A 21,322-nucleotide genomic window follows, 5' to 3' on the forward strand; every position below is an offset into this window, starting at 1 on the left:
GTGAAGATCTTTTTTGTATAGTTCTTCTGTGTATTCTTGCCACCTCTTCTTAATATCTTCTGCTTCTGTTAGGTCCCTACCATTTCTGTCCTTCATTGAGCCCGACTTTGCATGAAGTATTCCCATGGTATCTCTGATTTTCTTGAAGAGATCTCTAGTCTTTCCCATTCTATTGTTTTCCTCTAATTCTTTGTGTTGATCACTGAGGAAGGCTTTCTTATCTTTTCTTGCTATTCTTTAGAACTCTGCATTCAAATAGGTATATCTTTCCTTTTCTCCTTTGCTTTTCACTTCTCTTCTTTTCACAGCTATTTGTAAGGCCTCCTCAGACAGCCATTTTGCCTTTTTACAAAGGGGGTAATCTTGATTGCTGTCTCCTGTACAATGTCATGAACCTCTGTCTATAGTTCATCAGGCACTCTGTCTATCAGATCTAGTCCCTTGAATCTATTTCTCACTTCCACTGTATAGTCGTAAGGGATTTGATTTAGGTCATACCTGAATGGTCTAGTGGTTTTCCCTACTTTCTTCAGTTTAAGTCTTTATTTGGCAATAAAGACTTCATGATCTTAGCCACAGTCAGCTCCCAGTCTTGATTTTGTTGTCTCTATAGAGCTTATCCACCTTTGGATGCAAAGAATATAGTCAGTCTTATTTTGGTGTTGACCTCTGGTGATGTCCATGTGAAGAGTCTTCTCTTGTATTATTGGAAGAGGGTGTTTGCTATGACCAGTGTGTTCTCTTAGCAAAACTCTATTAACCTTTGCCCTGCTTCATTCTGTACTCCAAGGCTAAATTTGCCTGTTACTCCAGGTGTTTCTTGACTTCCTACTTTTGCATTGCAGTCTCCTATAATGAAAAGGACATCTTTTTTTTGCGTGTTAGTTCTAGAAGGTCTTGTAGGTCTTCATAGAACCGTTCTACTTTAGTTTCTTCAGCATTACTAGTCAGGGCATAGTTTGTATTACCATGATATTGAATGGTTTGCCTTAGAGACGAACGGAGATCATTCTGTCATTTCTGAGATTGCATCCAAGTACTACATTTCAGACTCTTTTTTTGACTATGATGCCTACTCTGTTTTGTCTAAGGGATTCTTGCTTACAATAGTAGATAGATATAATGGTCATCTGATTTATATTCACCCATTCCACTCCATTTTAGTTCGCACTAGTGGTTTAAATCAACTTTTCTCAGTTTTTAAACTAAATCACTTTCTTTACATTTAAAAATTTTGTCTTTTATTTGTTAAATTATGTTTCTTTTTTTTACAATGTATATATGTACATAAAAATTAAAAATCTGCAACATTTTTTAAGACTGTATCCAGCACTGCAGAGAACTTGGAGGTCAAGGATTAAATCTACACAAAAATAGAAATATAAAAAAATATAACAGTCAATACAGGCTTGCATTGCATAGTTCTCTACTGAGGTGAAGTGAAAGTGAAAGTGACTCAGTCGTGTCCGACCTTTGCAACCCCATGGACTATGTAGTCCATGGAATTTTCCTGTCCAGAATACTGGAGTGGGTAGCCTTTCCCTTCTCCAGGGGATCTTCTCAACCCAGAGATCGAACCCAGGTCTCCCACATTGCAGGCAGATTCTTTACCAGCTGAGCCACCAGGGAAGCCTGGTTCTATATTATACAATTTATAGTATGCATGCATTTCTGGCATTTTAAAGGAAAACAAACTTAAATAGAGGTCTATATGGGATATTTGCACTATACTCTTCAGTTTCCTCTCTGGAGTTCTTGAAGAATTAGTGATTTTTATCATGCATTACATTCTTCATATTCCTATAAGGATTATGATGGTGGTAAATCAGGAGAAAATAAGTCAGTACCTCACACTACTATTGACCCTGAACAATATCCTAAAAGCTATCAAAATGGGTAGTTGCATTGGTATATTACCTCTTCATAATTTTAGTGTATCAGATACAATAGATTTATTTACATTGTATTTCTCATAATTTTTATGGGGATCATGTAATGTTTTATGAAAATAATTGTCAGATACTATTTATTTTTTTTCCATTTATTTTTATTAGTTGGAGGCTAATTACTTTACATCATTACAGTAGTTTTTGTCATACATTGAAATGAACTAGCCATGGATTTACATGTATTCCCCATCCCGGTCCCCCCTCCCACCTCGCTCTCCACCCAATCCCTCTGGGTCTTCCCAGTGCACCAGCCTGAGTACTTGTCTCAAGCACCCAACCTGGGCTGGTGATCTGTTTCACCCTAGATAATATACATGTATCGATGCTGTTCTCTTGAAACATCCCACCCTCGCCTTCTCTCAGAGTCCACAAGTCTGTTCTGTACATCTGAGTCTCTTTTTCTGTTTTGCATATAGGGTTATCGTTACCATCTTTCTAAAGTCCATATATATGTGTTAGTATACTGTAATGGTCTTTATCTTTCTGGCTTACTTCGCTCTGTATAATGGGCTTATTTATAACTGTAAAACCACATTTTTTCTCTCAGAGGATCTCAGGCCGTTTGATTTCTAATTTAAACCAAGAGGAAATTTGACTTTCTGTTTGAATTAACAAGTTACCAATCTCTTAAAAATATTCACTATCTACTAGTTTCAAGATTTAATGTCATAAAACAGCATTCATTACTAAATAATTCAATAATAAATTTTACTTCATTATCTCAGTTTATCATTTTTTGGTCCCTTGCCTATGAATTGGTTATTCCAGCCATGATTGCCACTTTGCTGGATGCATGCATAGCTCAAGATTATTTTCCTCTTTCTCTAAATTAGCACTGTCCAATGGAACTTTTTGCCATGGTAGAAATGCTCTATAACCTGCAGTGTCCAATACTTTAGCCACTAGTCACATTTGACTATTTGCCCTGAACACTTGAAATGTGCCTAGTACAACTGAGCAATTGAATTTTTAATTTAATTTTTATAGATACATATGGCCAGGGTGACTATACTGAATTGAATATTTCCAGATGCTTATGGTCTAAATATGACTATAGAGTGAAATATATACTTCTTTGATTTTTGAGGGTCTAATTGTCTTTTCTTCTCTAAAGGTTTATTATTGTGCCATCCATAAAATCAAGTCCTGATACAAAGCAATTTTGTCGTGAATATCACTGGCCTTCATTTTCCAGGGTTGTCAGTTTATAGGAAGAATTAATGCAGCATGTGATCACAATTTCCTAGAGTGAGTGTCTGTTTAATAAGTGTGAAATATTTCTGTTCATGATAGCTCATTCTATCATCTCCATTAAGTATTGAATTCCTTTGCAAAGGATAAATAATTTACAGTAATTCAAATATTTCTTAGAATAATAAGCAGGTGTGAGAACACTGATATATATTTATCATCTGTTCAGAAATTGTGAGCTATCTAAAATAATAGAATGACCATTTTTCACTTATTTCATACTCTATTTCAGTTGAAATCATCACAATGTAAGTTGTAATTCTAAAAACCAAACTTTTTTTTTTAGGAGGGAGTAAAGTAATACAAATAATTTGAACCTCAGGAGATACCTAACAGGCAGAATTATGTCTTTATTTACATTCTTTGGCAAACTTTTCCAAAATCAATGTGAAATGTATTTTCCAGAAGATTAAGTTTTTCTTTTTGTTTGCAAACCTTCATAAATAAGCAAAGTTAGTTATGTTCTTCATAAGCAGGGAAAGAGCTAAACTAAAAAAAAAAATTGGTTATAGAAACAATTCCTTTATGAAAATGGGCTGACCCTACAATATAAGTTTCTTGTACAAATTAAGAACTGACAGAAGGTAGTGTTTAATTAATAAATGCTAATTCTATTTTTAAAGCCATAATTCTGTATGATTTTTGTCCTGCCCCAAATTAAATGCATCAAAATGTGCCTTGTGTATGTCTTATTTAGGGGTTCAAATGTTTTTCTGCCCATTGATTCACTGATGTCATCATTTTAAACTTGTCATCCAGTTTGAGTTTTGAAGTGAAACAAAATGAAAATCTCAGTATGAATATTAAAATATATATAAGGGAATAAGAATTAAAAGAAGAAGGGAATTTGGTTGAACTTTTAGACTGAGGTACTTCTTATTAGGTAGCTGATTAACCAAATAGCAAGACTGGTTTTTTAAAAGTTGCTGTGTCATTTTCGCTTAGTGGTCTATGAAGTGTAGCCACTGATTGAAGATTTATGTCACCCCGAAGTCATCTTACCAGTAAAGGCTTCTTTGTCTCCCTGGGTGAATGAATGCAGCTATTAAGGATGAAAGTCAACGTTTTGTTCTTTGGAACAATAGGTTGATAGACCCCATTCATTTTCCTATAACTGATATCTTACCTTGATTCATTTTTCAGACTATCAACTGGAATCTTGTTTTCAACACCATTTCCAAGATTCTGGTGGCATATCTCATTTGCTTTTAACTGTTGAATTTATTGCATCATGATTTTGATAAATTAGAATCTAACACAAATAGAAAATATATCAAGTCATCACGTTGTTTTTTTTTTCTGATTAGACCTATACTGTTTTATTATTAATTTCTGATGATAGGAATTAATAAAAGTATTCACTTATCCTTACATATCTAACAATCAAAATAGACCCTTCAATAAATTCTCAGTGAAGTCAGAAATTTATCCCATTTATTTACCTTCTTTAAACATGATCATTTAGAGGATCTCTAGAGCATGAAATTACCAACTATTCAATATAAATATTTAATACATAAATCAATGCCTACAGATATTCATAAAAATCATATGGTTGTAATAAAGATTAAAAGAAATAACTGATTTGAAACTACTTAAAGAAATTAAAATGCTACACCAAATGGAAATTATCCTTTTATCCTCAGTGAATCTAGGAACTATTTGTTATGATAGTATGTTACTTACAGACCAAACATATTAAAGTAATTGCTAGTTTTTGAAGTAATCATGGTTAAATTCACTTCAAGGTAATAAATCAAATCCCTTACATTATACAGTGCAAGTGACAAATAGATTCAAGAGATAGATCTGATAGATAGAGTGCCTGAAGAACTATGGACAGAGACAGGCTTAATGAAAGACAGAAATGGGATGGACCTAACAGAAGCAGACGATATTAAGAAGGGGTGGCAAGAATACACATAAGAACTATACAAAAAAGATCTTCACCACCCAGATAATCATGATGGTGTGATCACTCACCTAGAGTCAGACATCCTGGAATGTGATGTCAAGTGAGCCTTAGGAAGCATCACTATGAACAAAGCTAGTGGAGGTGATGGAATTCCAGTTGAGCTACTTCAAATTCTGAAAGATGATGCTGTGAAGGTGATGCACTCACTGTGCCAGCAAATTTGGAAAACTCAGCAGTGGCCACAGGACTGGAAAAGATCTGTTTTCATTCCAATCCCAAAGAAAGGCAATGCCAAAAAATGCTCAAACTACAACACAATAGCACTCATCTCACACACTGGCAAAGTAATGCTCAAAATTCTCCAAGCCAGGTTTCAACAGTGCATGAACCCATGAACTTCCAGATGTTCAAGCTTGATTTAGAAAAGGCAGAGGAACCAGGGATCAAATTGCCAACATTCATTTAGATCACTGAAAAAGCAAGAGAATTCCAGAAAAACTACTTCTGCTTTATTGACTACACCAAAACCTTTGACTGTGTGGATCAGCAGACCACCTGACCGGCCTCCTGAGAAATCTGTGTTCAGGTCAAGAAGCAACAGTAAGATCCAGTCATGGAGAAACAGACAGGTTCCAAATAGGGAAAGGAGTATGCAAGGCTGTATATTGTCACCCTGCTTTTTTAACTTATATGCAGGGCACATCATGTGAAATGCCAAGCTGGATGAAGCACTAGCTGAAATCAAGATTGCTTTGAGAAATGTCAATAACCTCAGATATGCAGATGACACCACCCTTATGGCAGAAAGTGGAAAAGAACTAAAGAGCCTCTTGATGAAAGTGAAAGAGGATAGTGAAAAAGTTGACTTAAAACTCAACATTCAGAAAACTAATATTATGGCATCTGGTCCCATCATGTTATGGCTAATAGGTGGGGAAACAGTGGAAACAGTGAGAGACTATGTTTTTGGGCTCCAGAATCACTGCAGATGGTGATTGCAGCCATGAAATTAAAAGACACTTGCTCCTTGGAAGAAAAGCTATGACCAACCTAGACAGCATATTAAAATAGAAACATTACTTTGCCAATAAATGTCCATCTAGTCAAGGCTACCATTTTTCCAGTAGTCATGTATGGATATGAGAGTTGGGCTATAAAAAAGCTGAGCACTAAAGAATTGATGCTTTTGAAGCGTGGTGTTGGCGAAGACTCTTGAGAGTCCCTTGGGACTGCAAGGTGATCCAATCAGTCAATCCTAAAGGAAATCAGTCCTGAATATTCATTGGAAGAATTGATACTGAAGCCGGAACTCCAGTATTTGGCCACCTGATGTGAAGGACTGTCTCACTGGAAAAGACCCTGATTCTGGGAAAGACTGAAGTCAGGAAGAGAAGGGGATGACAGGAAATGAAATAGTTGGACGGCATCAGTGAGTTGCTGATGGGACAGGGAGGCTTGGCATGCTGCAGTCCATGGGGTTGCAAAGAGTTGGACATGACTGAGCGACTGAACTGAACTGAACTGAACAAGGTGATAAAAGGACATATGATGATTAGCAACAATTATATTTTTGCCAAATGAAATAGGTCTCTTGCTTGACTAATCTGTAAAGTCATGTTTCAAATGCTTTCTAAATCATGCTTAAAAATCCAGAAAATTTAATATAAAAGAGCAACCTTCACAAATTGTCTTAAAAGTTATTTTTGAGCATTGATTATTAACAGATTTGAAGCCCTGTTAGAGAACACTGCACTAACTGTTTTAGAGTATTAATGTTAATCTTTTAGTCATTTCTGTCTCTTTGTGATCCCATAGAATGAAAAGAACATAAACATGTTATATATTTATTTATTTAAAAAAAATTAGCAGCACCACACATATGGGGGATCTTAGTTTCCCTACCATGGGTCAAACCCATGTGCCCTGCAGTGGAACCATGTAATCTTAACCATTGTACTGCCAAGCACATCCCTGATAAAACATAAACTTTTTTTTAGAAGGAAGAAACACTGATGGAATCCACTTCTTGAAGAAGCTTAGACCCATACAAATGTACAATAAATGAGTCCTTTGTGGAATAAAATTTAATAAAAATATCAGTTTTATAGAATTAAATTACCCTACTAAATCTTTCATTTTGACATTTCAAGTGTCAGAGTACATAGGAAATAGTCACATCAAATAGGAAAGCCAGTGCACCTACCCCACTCTACTTGTAGTCAATCCCTTTGAAAGTATTTACGTTTATCAGTTGCTCCCATTTGTCTTTCACCAGATGTGGTTGCTTTTCTTGAAATGTCCTACATTGCTTCCTGTCAACCTGAAGAACTACACTGTTGTTTTCCCAGTCTGTGAAAGAAGCTTTGTGCATGAAAACAAGGACATGGAAGCAATTATATAATATATTATAGTTGTTCATTTGTCTATTTTTGACTTCATGAGACATTATAGTAATTACAGTGATGAGAGCCAAGTGGAGTTAGTGCAACATACATATATTTCTTATTTTCATATAATACTTAAATTTGTACTATTTTTAGCAATTTGTTATTGTAGCATGTAAGACACTCATTCATATAGAATTACTTTAAATATGTATGTGTGTGTGTGTGTGTGTGTGTATGTGTTAGTCACTCAGTCGTGTCTGACTCTTTGTGACCCCATGGACTATAGCCTGCCAGGCTCCTCTGTCCATGGAATTCTCTAGTCAAGAAACTGGAGTGGGTATTTACTTCTCCAGAGGATCTTCCAGACCCAGGGATTGAACCCTGGTCTCCTGCATTGCAGGCAGATTCTTTACTGTCTGAACTACCAGGAAAGCTCCATATACTTTATTACAAGTTAAATACAGCACTACATTGAAGGAAAATGTAATAAACATGTCAGGGAAATTATGCAGTGGAATTCTTCTGACAAACTATTTGAATACCACTTTTATGGCTTGAAATCTCTAGAACTGCATATAGTAAAGACTTAGTTCCCATATCTGTTTACTTTTTTAAATCTAAATTGCTCAGAGACTATAAAATAAACTTGCATTTTTGCTTTTCATATTTTAAAATTTCAGAGTTGCTTATTTTGTTTCTACTTTTGCTTTCTCTGATTGTCATGATTCTGTCCAACTATGACTGTTGCCTACCTAATCACTATATATTGCCTGTAAAAACAGTACTTAAATAATGTTGGCACTACTGAAACATAGAAAATTTTAATTCTCTGTATCTGCTTTCATTCTACCTCCCTTATCAGTTTCCAAACTAACAGTAGACTATAATAGCAGGATGTGGATGTGGATGTGGGAGCATGGTAAAGAAATTTAATCTTATAGTTTGTTCATGGGAAAGGGAAAATTAGAGACAAATAATGGCTATGTGCAGGCTTCCCTGGTGGCTCAGCAGTAAAGAATCCACCTGCCAATGCAGGAGACTCAGGTTCAATCCTAGGGTCAGGAAGATCCCCGGGAGAAGGAAATGGCAACCCACCCCAGTATCCTTGACTGGAAAGTCCCATGGACAGAGGAGCCTGGTGGGCTACAGTCTATGGACCCCCAGTGAGTCAAACACTATCAACTAAACACCACCACCAACAAAGGTATGTGCATAGGAATCTTTACACTGAATATCTGAGTTAAATTCATCATGCTTCCAGAAAATTAGGCAATGGCTCTCTCTATGCATATTTAGTAGCTAAATTTCTTTTTTGTTTCATTTATTTTTATTAGTTGGAGGCTAATTACTTTACAATATTGTAGTGGTTTTTGCCATACATTGACATGAATCAGCCATGGATTTACATGTATTCCCCATCCCGATCCCACCTCCCACCTCCCTCTCCATCCGATCCCTCTGGGTCTTCCCAGTGCACCAGGCCCAAGCACTTGTCTCATGCATACAACCTGGACTGGTGGTCTGTTTCACCATAGATGATATACATGTTTTGATGCTGTTCTCTTGAAACATCCCACCCTCACCTTCTCCCACAGAGTCCACAAGTCTGTTCTATATACCTGAGTCTCTTTTTCTGTTTTGCATATAGGGTTATAATTACCATATTTCTAAATTCCATATATATATGTTAGTAAACTGTAATGGTCTTTATCTTTCTGGCTTATTTCACTCTGTATAATGGGCTCCAGTTTCATCCATTTCATAAGAACTGATTCAAATGAATTCTTTTTAATGGCTGAGCAATATTTCATGGTGTATATGTACCACAGCTTCCTTATCCATTCGTCTGCTGATGGGCATCTAGGTTGCTTCCATGTCCTGGTTATTATAAACAGTGCTGCAATGAATATTGGGGTGCACGTGTCTCTTTCAGATCTGGTTTCCTTGGTGTGTATGCCCAGAAGTGGTATTGCTGGGTCATATGGCAGATCTATTTCCAGTTTTTTAGTAGCTAAATTTCTGTACTGGTCATTCAAAAAATTAAACTCAGCATTTTAAGAGACTTCAAAATTTTAAACACAACAATGCATTTTCAAGTGGTAAATGCAAGGGTTTGAATCAAATTTTGGAGACTGAGGTAATTTTCATGCATATATATATCATGCATTTTTACATCCTGATAGAGGCAGAGTAAAGTTTGTTATACATTGGTTGAACACTCAAAAACAATCTGGAATATTTCTATTATCAAATATCCTCTGTGAGGGCAGAGGATTTTGCCTGTTTTGCTCACTGATTTATTCTCAGTGCCTACCACAGTGGTTGGTATATATGAACTCCTTAAAAATATCTGTTGAACATGTGACTACACCTTCATGAAAGTAATTATTAACTGGACAGTAAATATTCCTTCTAGGTTTGCAATATGTTCAGTTCAGTTCAGTTCAGTCTCACAGTCGTGTCTGACTCTTTGCAACCCCATGAACCACAGCACACCAGGCCTCCATGTCCATCACCAGCTCCCGGAGTCCACCCAAACCCTTGTCCATTGAGTTAGTGATGACATCCAACCATCTCATCCTCTGTCAACCCCTTCTCCTCCTGCTCTCAATCTTTCCCAGCATCAGGGTCTTTTCAAATGAGTAAGCTCTTCGCATCAGGTGGCCAAAGCATTGGAGTTTCAGCTTTAACATCAGTCCCTCCAATGAACACCCAGGACCGATCTCCTTTAGGATGGACTGGTTGGATCTCCTTGCAGTCCAAGGGACTCTCAAGAGTTGTCTCCAACACCACAGTTCAAAAGCATCAATTCTTTGGCGCTCAGCTTTCTTTATAGTCCAACTCTCACATTCGTACATGATCACTGGAAAACCATAGCCTTGACTAGATGGACCTTTGTTGGCAAAGTAATGTCTCTGCTTTTTAATATGCTGTCTAGGTTGGTCATAACTTTCCTTCCCAGGAGTAAGCGTCTTTTAATTTAATGGCTGCAGTCACCATCTGCAGTGATTTTGGAGCCCAGAAAATAAAGTCAACCACTGTTTCCACTATTTCCCCATCTATTTCCCATGAAGTGATGGGACCGGATGCCATGATCTTAGTTTTCTGTATGTTGAGCTTTAAGCCAACTTTTTCACTCTCCTCTTTCACTTTCATCTAGAGGCTCTTTTTTTCTTCACTTTCTGCCATAAGGGTGGTGTCATCTGCATATCTGAGGTTATTGATATTTCTCCCGGCAATCTTGATTCCAGCTTGTGCTTTCTCCAGCTCAGCATTTCTCATGATGTACTCTGCCTGTAAGTTAAATAAGCAGGGTGACAATACACAGCCTTGATGTATTCCTTTTCCTATTTGGAACCAGTCTGTTGTTCCATGTCCAGGTCTAACTGTTGCTTCCTAACCTGCATACATGTTTCTCAAGAGGCAGGTCAGGTGATCTTGTATTCCTACCTTTTTCAGAATTTTCCACAGTTTATTGTGATCCACACAGTCAAAGGCTTTGGCACAGTCAATAAAGCAGAAATTGATGTTTTTCTGGAACTTTCTTCCTTTTTCGATGATCCAGCAGATGTTGGCAATTTGATCTCTGGTTCCTCTACCTTTTCTAAATATGTTCGGCTAAATTTTAGAAATTGAAGTATCTTTTTTCACAATTTATTTTTCTGGTTTTCTAAACCTCTGAGAGAATTTCACTTGATGAAACACATTTTAAAATGTTTTATTTGATGCTATTATTAAAGGTAAAATAAAACATATTTCGAATGGATTGGGATAGCAGGACTTCTTAGAATTAGGTCATTTTCTTAATCCTCCCTCTTGTGTAGAGATTGCAACATGCATGCAATGCTTAAAAAAAAAAAAAAAAAGATCTGTAGTATTCTTCTGCCAGTTGTAATAATGCGTAATACCTAAGGGTAAGATAAGAATAGAGTGGTAGTTTAATTCTTATTGTAACTGCCCTATTTTTATTTTTGAATATGTTTGCTTGGTATTTATAAAATCACACACAGACACTCAATTTTTTTAGATGTCCTTCCTAGCTTTGCAGTAGGAGACATGTATATGTATGCATATTGACTCATAGTAAGCAAAAATGGGGTGTTTTTATTCTCTCACATTCATTAAGGAGGGTAAGGCCAATAATTCACAAGAGAATGAGTTGAAAAGGTTTCTATATTATATAATCCCAGTGCTCATCATTGAGCAAATGATGCTAAAAATACCACAGGCAATAGTCTTTTTGTGTTGTTTACTAGGATAGAAAATGTCTTCAGCATTGGCGTTACTCACCATGATACCTAATTAAAAAAAAATGACATCAACTTTTTAACATAAGAAAGTGGTTGGACCCATGATATATAATTTTTAAATTATGTGATAAAAATTCATAAAATGAGATGCTTCAGATCTATTTACCTCATTACTTGGTTCTGTTCATGACCCAAACTATCTAAATAATTGCAACAAATGCATTCATTCTGTTACTGATTGCAAATGGGAAGGTTTCTTTTTCCCCGCTTTTGTCTTCAGGCCTGTCAATATGCATATTTTCTAAAATTTTTTAATGTAATACACTGGCATAATCAGATCATAATATCCATCACAAGTTATTTATATGATTTCATGATGTTTTTAGAACAATAATTAAAAGTTTTTGTAATTTTTTTCATTTATTTTTATTAGTTGGAGGCTAATTGCTTTACAATATTGTAGTGGTTTTTGCCATACATTGACATGAATTAGCCATGGATTTACATGTATTCCCCATCCCAATCCCCCCCTCTGTCCTCCCTCTCTATCCGATCCCTCTGGGTCTTCCCAGTGCACCAGGTCCGAGCACTTGTCTCATGCATCCAGCCTGGGCTGGTGATCTGTTTCACCCTTGATAGTATACTTGTTTCAGTGCTGTTGTCTCGAAACATCCCACCCTCGCTGTCTCCCACAGAGTCCAAAAGTCTGTTCTGTACATCTGTGTCTCTTTTTCTGTTTTGCATATAGGGTTATCATTATCATCTTTCTAAATTGCATATATATGCATTAGTATACTATATTGGTCTTTATCTTTCTGGCTTACTTCACTCTGTATAATGGGCTTCAGTTTCATCCATCTCATTAAAACTGATTCAAATGAATTCTTTTTTTAAATTTTAAATTGGTTATTAACTACCAATGAAAACTGAGAATTTCCTTAATTAGACACCTTTGTGCATTAATAGTTTGCTCTGTTTTTTATTTTTTTAAAATCTCTAACAGATTTTTAAGTGACCATCTATCATCTGATTCTTTAAAATTTTGGAATGAATTGATAGCTATATTAATCCATACTTAATTATAAAAATATAATGTCCTACAGGGTTTAGATCAGTGTAATACAAATTTCTCTTTGTGTTTATAGAGCATATCATTGATACATACAATTAACATCCAGAAGCATATTATGATGTATCATGATACTAGATATTAAAACATATTTAATATACCAAATTGAGACTATATCCAACAAATAAAATTGAGAATAGGAATTGAGAATTAATATACAAATTGAAGAGAAATTTGCAAATTACAAATAAATAAAAATTCCTGTTTGAACATTATCAGAACTAAACTGAAATAAAATGGCAAATTTTATGGAATGAAAAGTAATAAACAAGGAGGGGGAAAGCAGCCAGAGATATTGTTTGTTTTTGGATTCTCTATTTTAACTTGACAAAAATTTTTTTAAATGTCCTTCTTATTTCTAAACCCTAGTCAAGCTGTTTCTTTTAGTTGGGTAATTCTTACGTTTCAGAGTCAGACACAACTTATGAGTGAAAAACAGCAACAGTTATGTCAGTTTGTAGATGTGAAAACCCATTTTTACATGGACTACTTCATGCAAACAACAAATTCTGTGAGTTGGTATGTCTTGTATTCCAGTTCTCTCACTGAATGTTCAGATGCTAACAAATCAAAAATATACAAATTTAAACTTGTGATATAGCTTCTGTTTCAGTATCTCCAACTACATGGAATTCAGTCTCTCCTGAAAATCATTCTTTTTCTGGAATTAATAGGCAGCTTTTCATATTGATCTGAAACTTGCCTCTTTGTAATTTTATACCAGATCTTGTTCCTCTCATTCAAAGAAAGACAACTTTAATCCCTTTTTCACACAATTGTCCTTCCCATGTTTAAGCATTTGTCATATCAAACCCTCTCTCTCTGAAAAGACATTTCTTCTTTAATCCAAACTTCCTAATCTAGATCTATACTTACATTTTGATGCCCAGAGCTGAACACATGGAATATTGCATAAAACATTCATTTCACATGGAAGAACTGCATTTGAAAGCCACATTGTAACAAAGAGTAAATGAGTATATTTTTGTTATTAGTGACAAATATCCCTTTACTTTTCCTTAACTATTAAATGAAATGTTTTAAATGATTTTTATTACTTTTGACTATCTTTTTTAAAAATGTATTTTTAATTGAAGGAAAATTGTTTTACAATACTGCATTACTTTTACTTTATTTTTAAACTTTTTTTAAATTTTATTTTAATTGGAGGCTAATTACTTTACAATATTGTAGTGGTTTTTCCATACTGCATTACTTTTCACTATCTTATTATAACATTATCTTTTATATATTTTCTCAATGATGAACACCTTTATAAATACTTTGGGTCTCATATAATCAAGGTATCTTGCTTAATTTATCTTTCATTTTAATGTAAAAATGCACGATATTAGATTAAAAACAAATCTGTCATTAGTTTATTTAAGAGCGTCTACTGTGCTAGTATTTTCAGTTAGTGATTTTGGTATTTTTTAAATTTTATTGAAGTATAGTTGATTTACAAGGTTGTTTTATTAATTTCTGTTGTACAGCAAAGTGATTCAATTGTACATATTGTACAATTGTACATATTCTCATTCATATTCTTTTCCATTGTGTTTTATTACAGGATATTGAATATAGTTCCCTGTGGTATACAGTAGGATCTTGTTATTTCATTTAATGATTTTAACTTAGAACTGAGCATTTAGTTAACTTACATTTAGTACTTGGCTTTAATAATTTCTTCTTCCTCTTCCTCTTTCTTTTCTCTTCTCTTTGACAGTTCTCCGTGGGGGATACAAAAAACACCCTAGTGCAATCCTGCCTGGTATGGACTTGTTGTCCGGGACGTATATATTTGCGGTTCTGTTAGCATGTGTCGTGTTTCAGTCTGGCGCCCAGGAGAAGAACTACACCATTCGGGAAGAAATGCCAGAAAACGTCCTCATAGGCGATTTGCTGAAAGACCTCAACTTGTCGCTAATTCCAGACAAGTCTTTAACAACTCCTATGCAATTCAAGTTAGTATACAAGACCGGAGATGTGCCACTGATTCGAATTGAAGAGGGCACAGGTGAGATCTTCACTACTGGAGCTCGCATTGATCGTGAGAAATTGTGTGCTGGCATCATAGTGGACACCCGTTGCTTTTATGAAGTGGAGGTTGCCGTTCTGCCGGATGAAATATTTAGATTGGTTAAAATACGTTTTCTGATAGAAGACATAAATGATAATGCACCATTATTTCCTGCAACGGTTATCAATATATCAATTCCAGAGAACTCGGCTATAAACTCTCGATATGCTCTCCCAGCGGCCATTGATCCAGACACAGGAATAAATGGAGTTCAAAACTACCAACTAATTAAGGTGCGTTTTAAAAATACTTTGTTAAAGACAGCTCAATTTTTAAAGGGAAGAAAAGGGGATCTTAGTGTACTTCATACTTTGAGTGATTCATCTCCACAATTATTCGAAGTTTAAAGCATAGCAGAGAAAATTTATCAATGCAATTTTTGCAATGGCATGGGGTTAAGAATCATCTTAAGTATACTCGTTTTCAAGCAATTGTTTGTGTTTCCACTAAAAATCTCTTATAGGAGTCAGACAAGGAGCTCAGCATTGCTGCTTAAATATCAATAACTTACCCAACATCTTACTTTTCATATGTCTAGTCATGACTCTGCCTCAAACTTGGCCTAAACAAGCAAATCGAAGCATTAAGAATGAATCCACAGAACCTATCAGTTTTTCTAAGTGATTATTTTAGACAGAAAGCTTTATCTTGTCATTTGAAAAGATGCCAAATAAATCTACTTTAGGGGTGAATAGAACTTTTTTATTACTAGCATTTCTACACTTATATAGTAATAACAAATATATTTCATGCTGATTTCAAGTCAAGGAAAGATATTTAAGCATCTGAGTCACAAAATGAGATTAAATTTTAGACACGTGTTGTTAATGTTAAATGTTTTCATTTTGTTCCAAATCTTTGAAAACACAGAACATTCATTTGCTATAAACGGTAAGTTTTTTTTTTGTTTTTTTTTTTTTTTTTTAAGCTAAAAAATTCCTTACTCTAAAGAACCTATTTTGGTTTGATTTGGACCTTGTGATGGGAAATGCAGAGGGAAGAATAGATGAAATATTTGATATTTTTTAAAATCGTGAAGAGGGAATGAATTTATCAAGTGAATGGGTGATTCCTTTTAATTACCTATATGGTGTATAGAGTAGTAGAAAACTCAGATTTGGGTATGTGAAATAATGCATACCCAAGTAATACATACATAATCACTTGAATGATTTCGGGAAATGTGTAAAAGAACAAATGTGTAGATATTATATAGACATGGTCAGGTGATTGTCAAAGTTTTATAAGCATTTTCTGACTGTTCACTACAAGATTATGATTATCATGATGACCAATGATTAAAAGAACATATAAATAAGATATTTTTATGTATATCATCTGAAGATTTTTGCTGATGCTGATATGTTGTAGAGATATATTTATTTACAAATACATTCATAAATCTAACTCTAGAGATCCTTTGAGTAATTTCAAGTGAAATGCAAATTTGTGTGTGAATTATAAGAAGTAAAAACTGAAAAAGAATGAATGTTATAAATGAGCATTTTTAGGTAAGGTCCCTACAATGGTATCCCTTTATTTGATGAAATGGAAAAATTGCAGGAGTCAGAAAGATATAGATCACAATTGTGTGCTCGTGACCAACTAGAAAAGCCACCTCCAGCTTAATCTTTATGACCTTTAGTTTCTCCAATCATAATATGAGGATGGTGCTATAAACATCATAGAAGTAAAATTGGGAAGAGTAAGCACTAAGTAGAGGGTAGATATACCTGCATAAAATATTTTTGGAGATGGATTGAAACAATTAACTGTTTATAGAAATGTGAGGCTTATCACTTTAAATAGTAATTGTTTAGCAGAGTGGATACTATCTCTAAAGTTACAATGTCCAGTAAAACTTTCTGCACCAATGAGGGAAGTTCTGTAATCTGTGGTATCAAATATGGTAGCTACTGGCCACAAGTGGCTATTGAGTACTTGAAATGTGGTTAGTGTTACCAAGGAACTGAATTTTTAATTTTACTTAATCTTAATTTTAGTATCCACTTGTGGTAACTGGTTACCGTATTGGAGAGCATAGCTAAAACAAAGAAAAAATAGTTTACTGAAATCAAAATGAGACCTTACCAAATTTAAATCAAGAATTAGTAATCGGATCTCTTCACCCAACCATCCTGACAATAATGTTATTTTGAAATGTAGTGCTTTACTCAAAGAATAATTTTGTCATGTTTCCCCCAGGGCAACTTAATGAACTTCCAAGAAATTTGTTTGTCATGAAAGCTGCTTAACAAATTCAAATAAAACAAATAAACCCACTGGAATGATTTAGGTTTGTTGAAGTCTTTTTTCATTTGAATTTCTTTGAAAGATTGTCAGCAAGTGACATAAAGACAGGTTCACTAGAGGTACTGAGATGAGTCTTAGAAATAGATATGCTCTAAAATTTCATTCTGTTTTAGAATGTATGCTAAGCCAAAAGTGAACTATATGATATACCTAAAGCACTGGGGCATTTGTATGGCCCCATGGGCAAATACTGTCCTGACAGCTTGTTAAAAATAATGAGAATGGAACACAGAACATACCCCTGGGCTTGCAGAAGGCCATGACATGTGTTAACTGATTGCACTCTGACTTACAAAAAAGTCCTGTCATAAAAGTGGCATATATACTGGGGGGATAGGGAGGTTAAATAAAAAGAAAGAAAATAAACGTTACAATCCATCCATAAACTTTATTAAAGTGTTATAATTTGAAAGTAAGCCAACCATAATAATTTATTTTAAAAGATACCCTGTCCTGCAGAATAGGTTGAAAATTGAATTAATGTTAACTTGTTTTATATTTGCTGAATAGATCAGACTAGCAAAATCACAGTTTATCCTAAGGAAGTATGAGATTTGTACTTAAACGTTCAGATAACAAAGGGAGAGAAGTGGGAGATATAGGAGAAAATTAGGTCAGTTTACACATGAAAGGTCTTGTTATTAACAGATGTATGTTAATTAACAAGATAATTAACGGAAAATATAGTCATTTGATAAATGTCAAATTGTGTATAATAAAAAGTAGTCTAGACAAAATTTATAATATTGATCTTCAAAACCATAACATATAGTTTAATTTCATTTACACATTTTTATGATATTATGTGTGCTTTGAAATAAACAGGAAAGTGTTATTTCACATTTTAAATAGTTGGGAATTTCATTTCAGAGTAATAATTTATTTTGTTTATACTGATATGATTAGTAAATTGGAAACCAGAATAAGGTCTTCTGAATCTTAGATTTGACTGACAGAAACACAGACCGATAACCTTGAGAATTGGGATCACAGAAAGTTTAACAGGAGAGAAAAGAAACAAAAGAAGGCAAAAAAAAAAAAAGTGAGGAATGAATGAGTAACATGATTAACAAGTGATTCTGCTTAGTACAAAGAAAATTATGATGTAATAAAGCTTATATGACCATGGCAAGGTTAAATTGCAACTTTTTTGAGAGATTAGATTACTCTAAAGAAAAAAAAAGATTCATGTATAAAAGTTTTTGATGTGAAAATTGTCACTTAAAAAAGCATCAAGAAATGAAATCTTCTCTTTTTCCTGTTTCAAGTAAGCCCATGCTATAATGAGAATTTCCCATGATATTCTGTTTTAATTATCCTTAATTTGGACTAGCCATGCTAAAGATCTATAACTATATATCTGTTATACACACATATATATGTGTGTATACATATGCATGAATGCCATTTTAATATATGATAAATATACCATTTTAAAATGTTATTAAATAATATATTTTAAACTATATATATTATACATGGGATATAGTATACACTACATGTAAATTATACATACATATATGCATATTGTATACTATATATATAATTATCTGCCTCTTGAGAAACCTGTATGCAAGTCAGGAAGCAACAGTTAGAACTGGACATGGAACAACAGACTGGTTCCAAATAGTAAAAGTAGTATGTCAAGGCTGTATATTGTCACCCTGCTTATTTAACTTACATGCAGAGTACATCATGAGAAATGCTGGGCTCGAGGAAGCACAAGCTGGAATCAAGATTGCTGGGAGAAATATCAATAACCTCAGATATGCAGATGACACCACCCTTATGGCAGAAAGTGAAGAGGAACTAAAAAGCCTCTTGATGAAAGTGAAAGATGAGAGTGAATAAGTTGGCTTAAACTTCAACATTCAGAAAACTAAGATCATGGCATCTGGTCCCATCACCTCATGGGAAATAGATGGGGAGACAGTGGAAACAGTGTCAGACTTTTTTTTTTTTTTTTTGGCTCCAAAATCACTGCAGATGGTGACTGTAGCCATGAAATTAAAAGACGCTTACTCCTTGGAAGGAAAGTTATGACCAACCTAGACAGCATATTAAAAAGCAGAGACATTACTTTGCCAACAAAGGTCTGTCTGGTCAAGGCTATGGTTTTTCCAGTGGTCATGTATGGATGTGAGAGTTGGACTGTGAAGAAAGCTGAGCACCGAAGAATTGATGCTTTTGAATTGTGGTGTTGGAGAAGACTCTTGAGAGTCCCTTGGACTGCAAGGAGATCCAACCAGTCCATCCTAAAGGAGATGAGTCCTGGGTGTTCATTGGAAGGACTGATATTGAAGCTGAAACTCCAGTACTTTGGCCACCTGATGCAAAGAGTTGACTCATTGCAAAAGACCATGATGCTGGGAGGGGTTGGGGGCAGGATGAGAAGGGGACGACAGAGGATGAGATGGCTGGATGGCATCACTGACTCAATGGCCATGAGTTTGGTTAGACTCCGAGAGTTGGTGATGGACAGGGAGGCCTGGTGTGCTGCGATTCATGGGGTCACAAAGAGTTGGACATGACTGAGTGACTGAACTGAACTGAACTGAACTGAACTGATGTGTCATCTATTATGTATATGCCACTTATTCCTAGTAGTATTTGATAGAGTTGTTGTCCAGAAGTAGGAAATTACAGTGTGTTTTTAACTTCCGCTTTGTTATTCCAATGGCCTGTTACTTATAAAATATCTTTTCAAATTCTAAGTCTTGGCATCAGGGAAGCAGTATATTCACAAATAGAAATATACTTCAAGCACCCAATCTGACTCAGGATATGGATATAAACCACAGGGATTTACTTCTTCCTATGGTTGGAACTCAGGGGAAATTAGTTCATGTAATGATGCTGCATGTGTCTTCATTTTCTCCTTCAGATTTTCATCTTCTCCCACATATATCAATAGTAATATTTCTATACTAGCCCAGTGACAGCTTGTTGATTAGTTCCCTTGAGGCAAGCATAAAATGTTTCAAAGGTTGACTGTGCTGACGGAGCGTGAAGATCAAGTTTTTCTCAGATTGGTGACCACCCTCAAAGCCCTCACACATCTTTGCCCATTTCATAAGGCATCCTCATATTTTCCATCCACCTCCAGAAAAATTTAATCTTGGACAGAGTCTTCAAATAATCAAGGTTTGAGTCCTTGTTTCTGTTTTGTTTAAAATAAGATACATGTGATTTTTACTTTTAAAACTAAATGAGAACGAAACATCTTCCCTCTTGATCAAGAACTTGGATTTATGAAACTAAGGTTATACTTAGATTTGCTTTGAAATCTGGGATTAGAAAATCCACATTGTGAAAATTGTGTCTACCATTAGATTTAGTAATCTTGAATACACTTGCCAAGAATGAGACATCAAATAATATACTGTGGAGGCAAAGAGCAAGCAAACTTTATTATTCTGAAGGAATTAATGTTTCTTTATCATAAAAATGCATAGCTTAACATAGTATGTAGTATAAGGAGGAGTGAGTACAAATTCAACAATGCCATTGCAGGCATAATATGGTATAACAATTTGGAAATTCAGCCTTTCCACTTTAAGATAAACTGATTTTATGTTCTTTGAATTCTGTGATGTGCAGATAAACATTTTTGATCTGTGTTAAAAAGTAAAATAGATGACAATCAAGTGCTAATGACCGTTAGGTCCCTGAAAGCTGGGGGTTATTATTAAAGTGCACCTCCAGTGGGGAAAAATGACAACATAAAACTTATTCTTTTCATAAATGGATCCTTATTAATGCTGTCAGGTCTTATTAAAATGAAAGTGTGACACTAATAGGATTAAGTAACTTTTGACTTCATTGCTATTACCAGAGTCCTGGTTAGTATAGTTCATTACTGCCTTTCATTAAATACATGTGTTATTAATAGTCCCAATGAAGCACATATATGTAGGACATTTTAGATAGCTTAATTGTAGAATTTATAAATTGAGATTCTGAAGAGCAAATATGTCCCCAACTTTGATTAATTTACTCACATTCTACTATTTGACCTGATAATAGCAATGAGCTATAAGAAATAATG

The 21,322-nt window shown here is 34.8% G+C and overlaps 1 protein-coding gene across 6 annotated transcripts in view; it reads left to right on the forward strand.

Moving 5' to 3' along the window:
• The window catches only part of PCDH11X (protocadherin 11 X-linked), a 958,739-nt gene that overhangs the window by 49,805 nt on the left and 887,612 nt on the right, over positions 1–21,322 (forward strand). For all 6 annotated transcript variants that reach the window (XM_070461977.1, XM_070461978.1, XM_070461979.1 and 3 more), the window contains exon 2: positions 14,608–15,194. In XM_070461977.1, the coding sequence (XP_070318078.1) occupies positions 14,655–15,194 (540 nt within the window). In that variant the 5' untranslated portion in view covers positions 14,608–14,654. The remainder of the gene's footprint in view (positions 1–14,607; positions 15,195–21,322) is intronic.

The sequence above is a fragment of the Odocoileus virginianus genome, chromosome X, assembly GCF_023699985.2.
Source record: "Odocoileus virginianus isolate 20LAN1187 ecotype Illinois chromosome X, Ovbor_1.2, whole genome shotgun sequence".
NCBI lineage: Eukaryota > Metazoa > Chordata > Mammalia > Artiodactyla > Cervidae > Odocoileus > Odocoileus virginianus.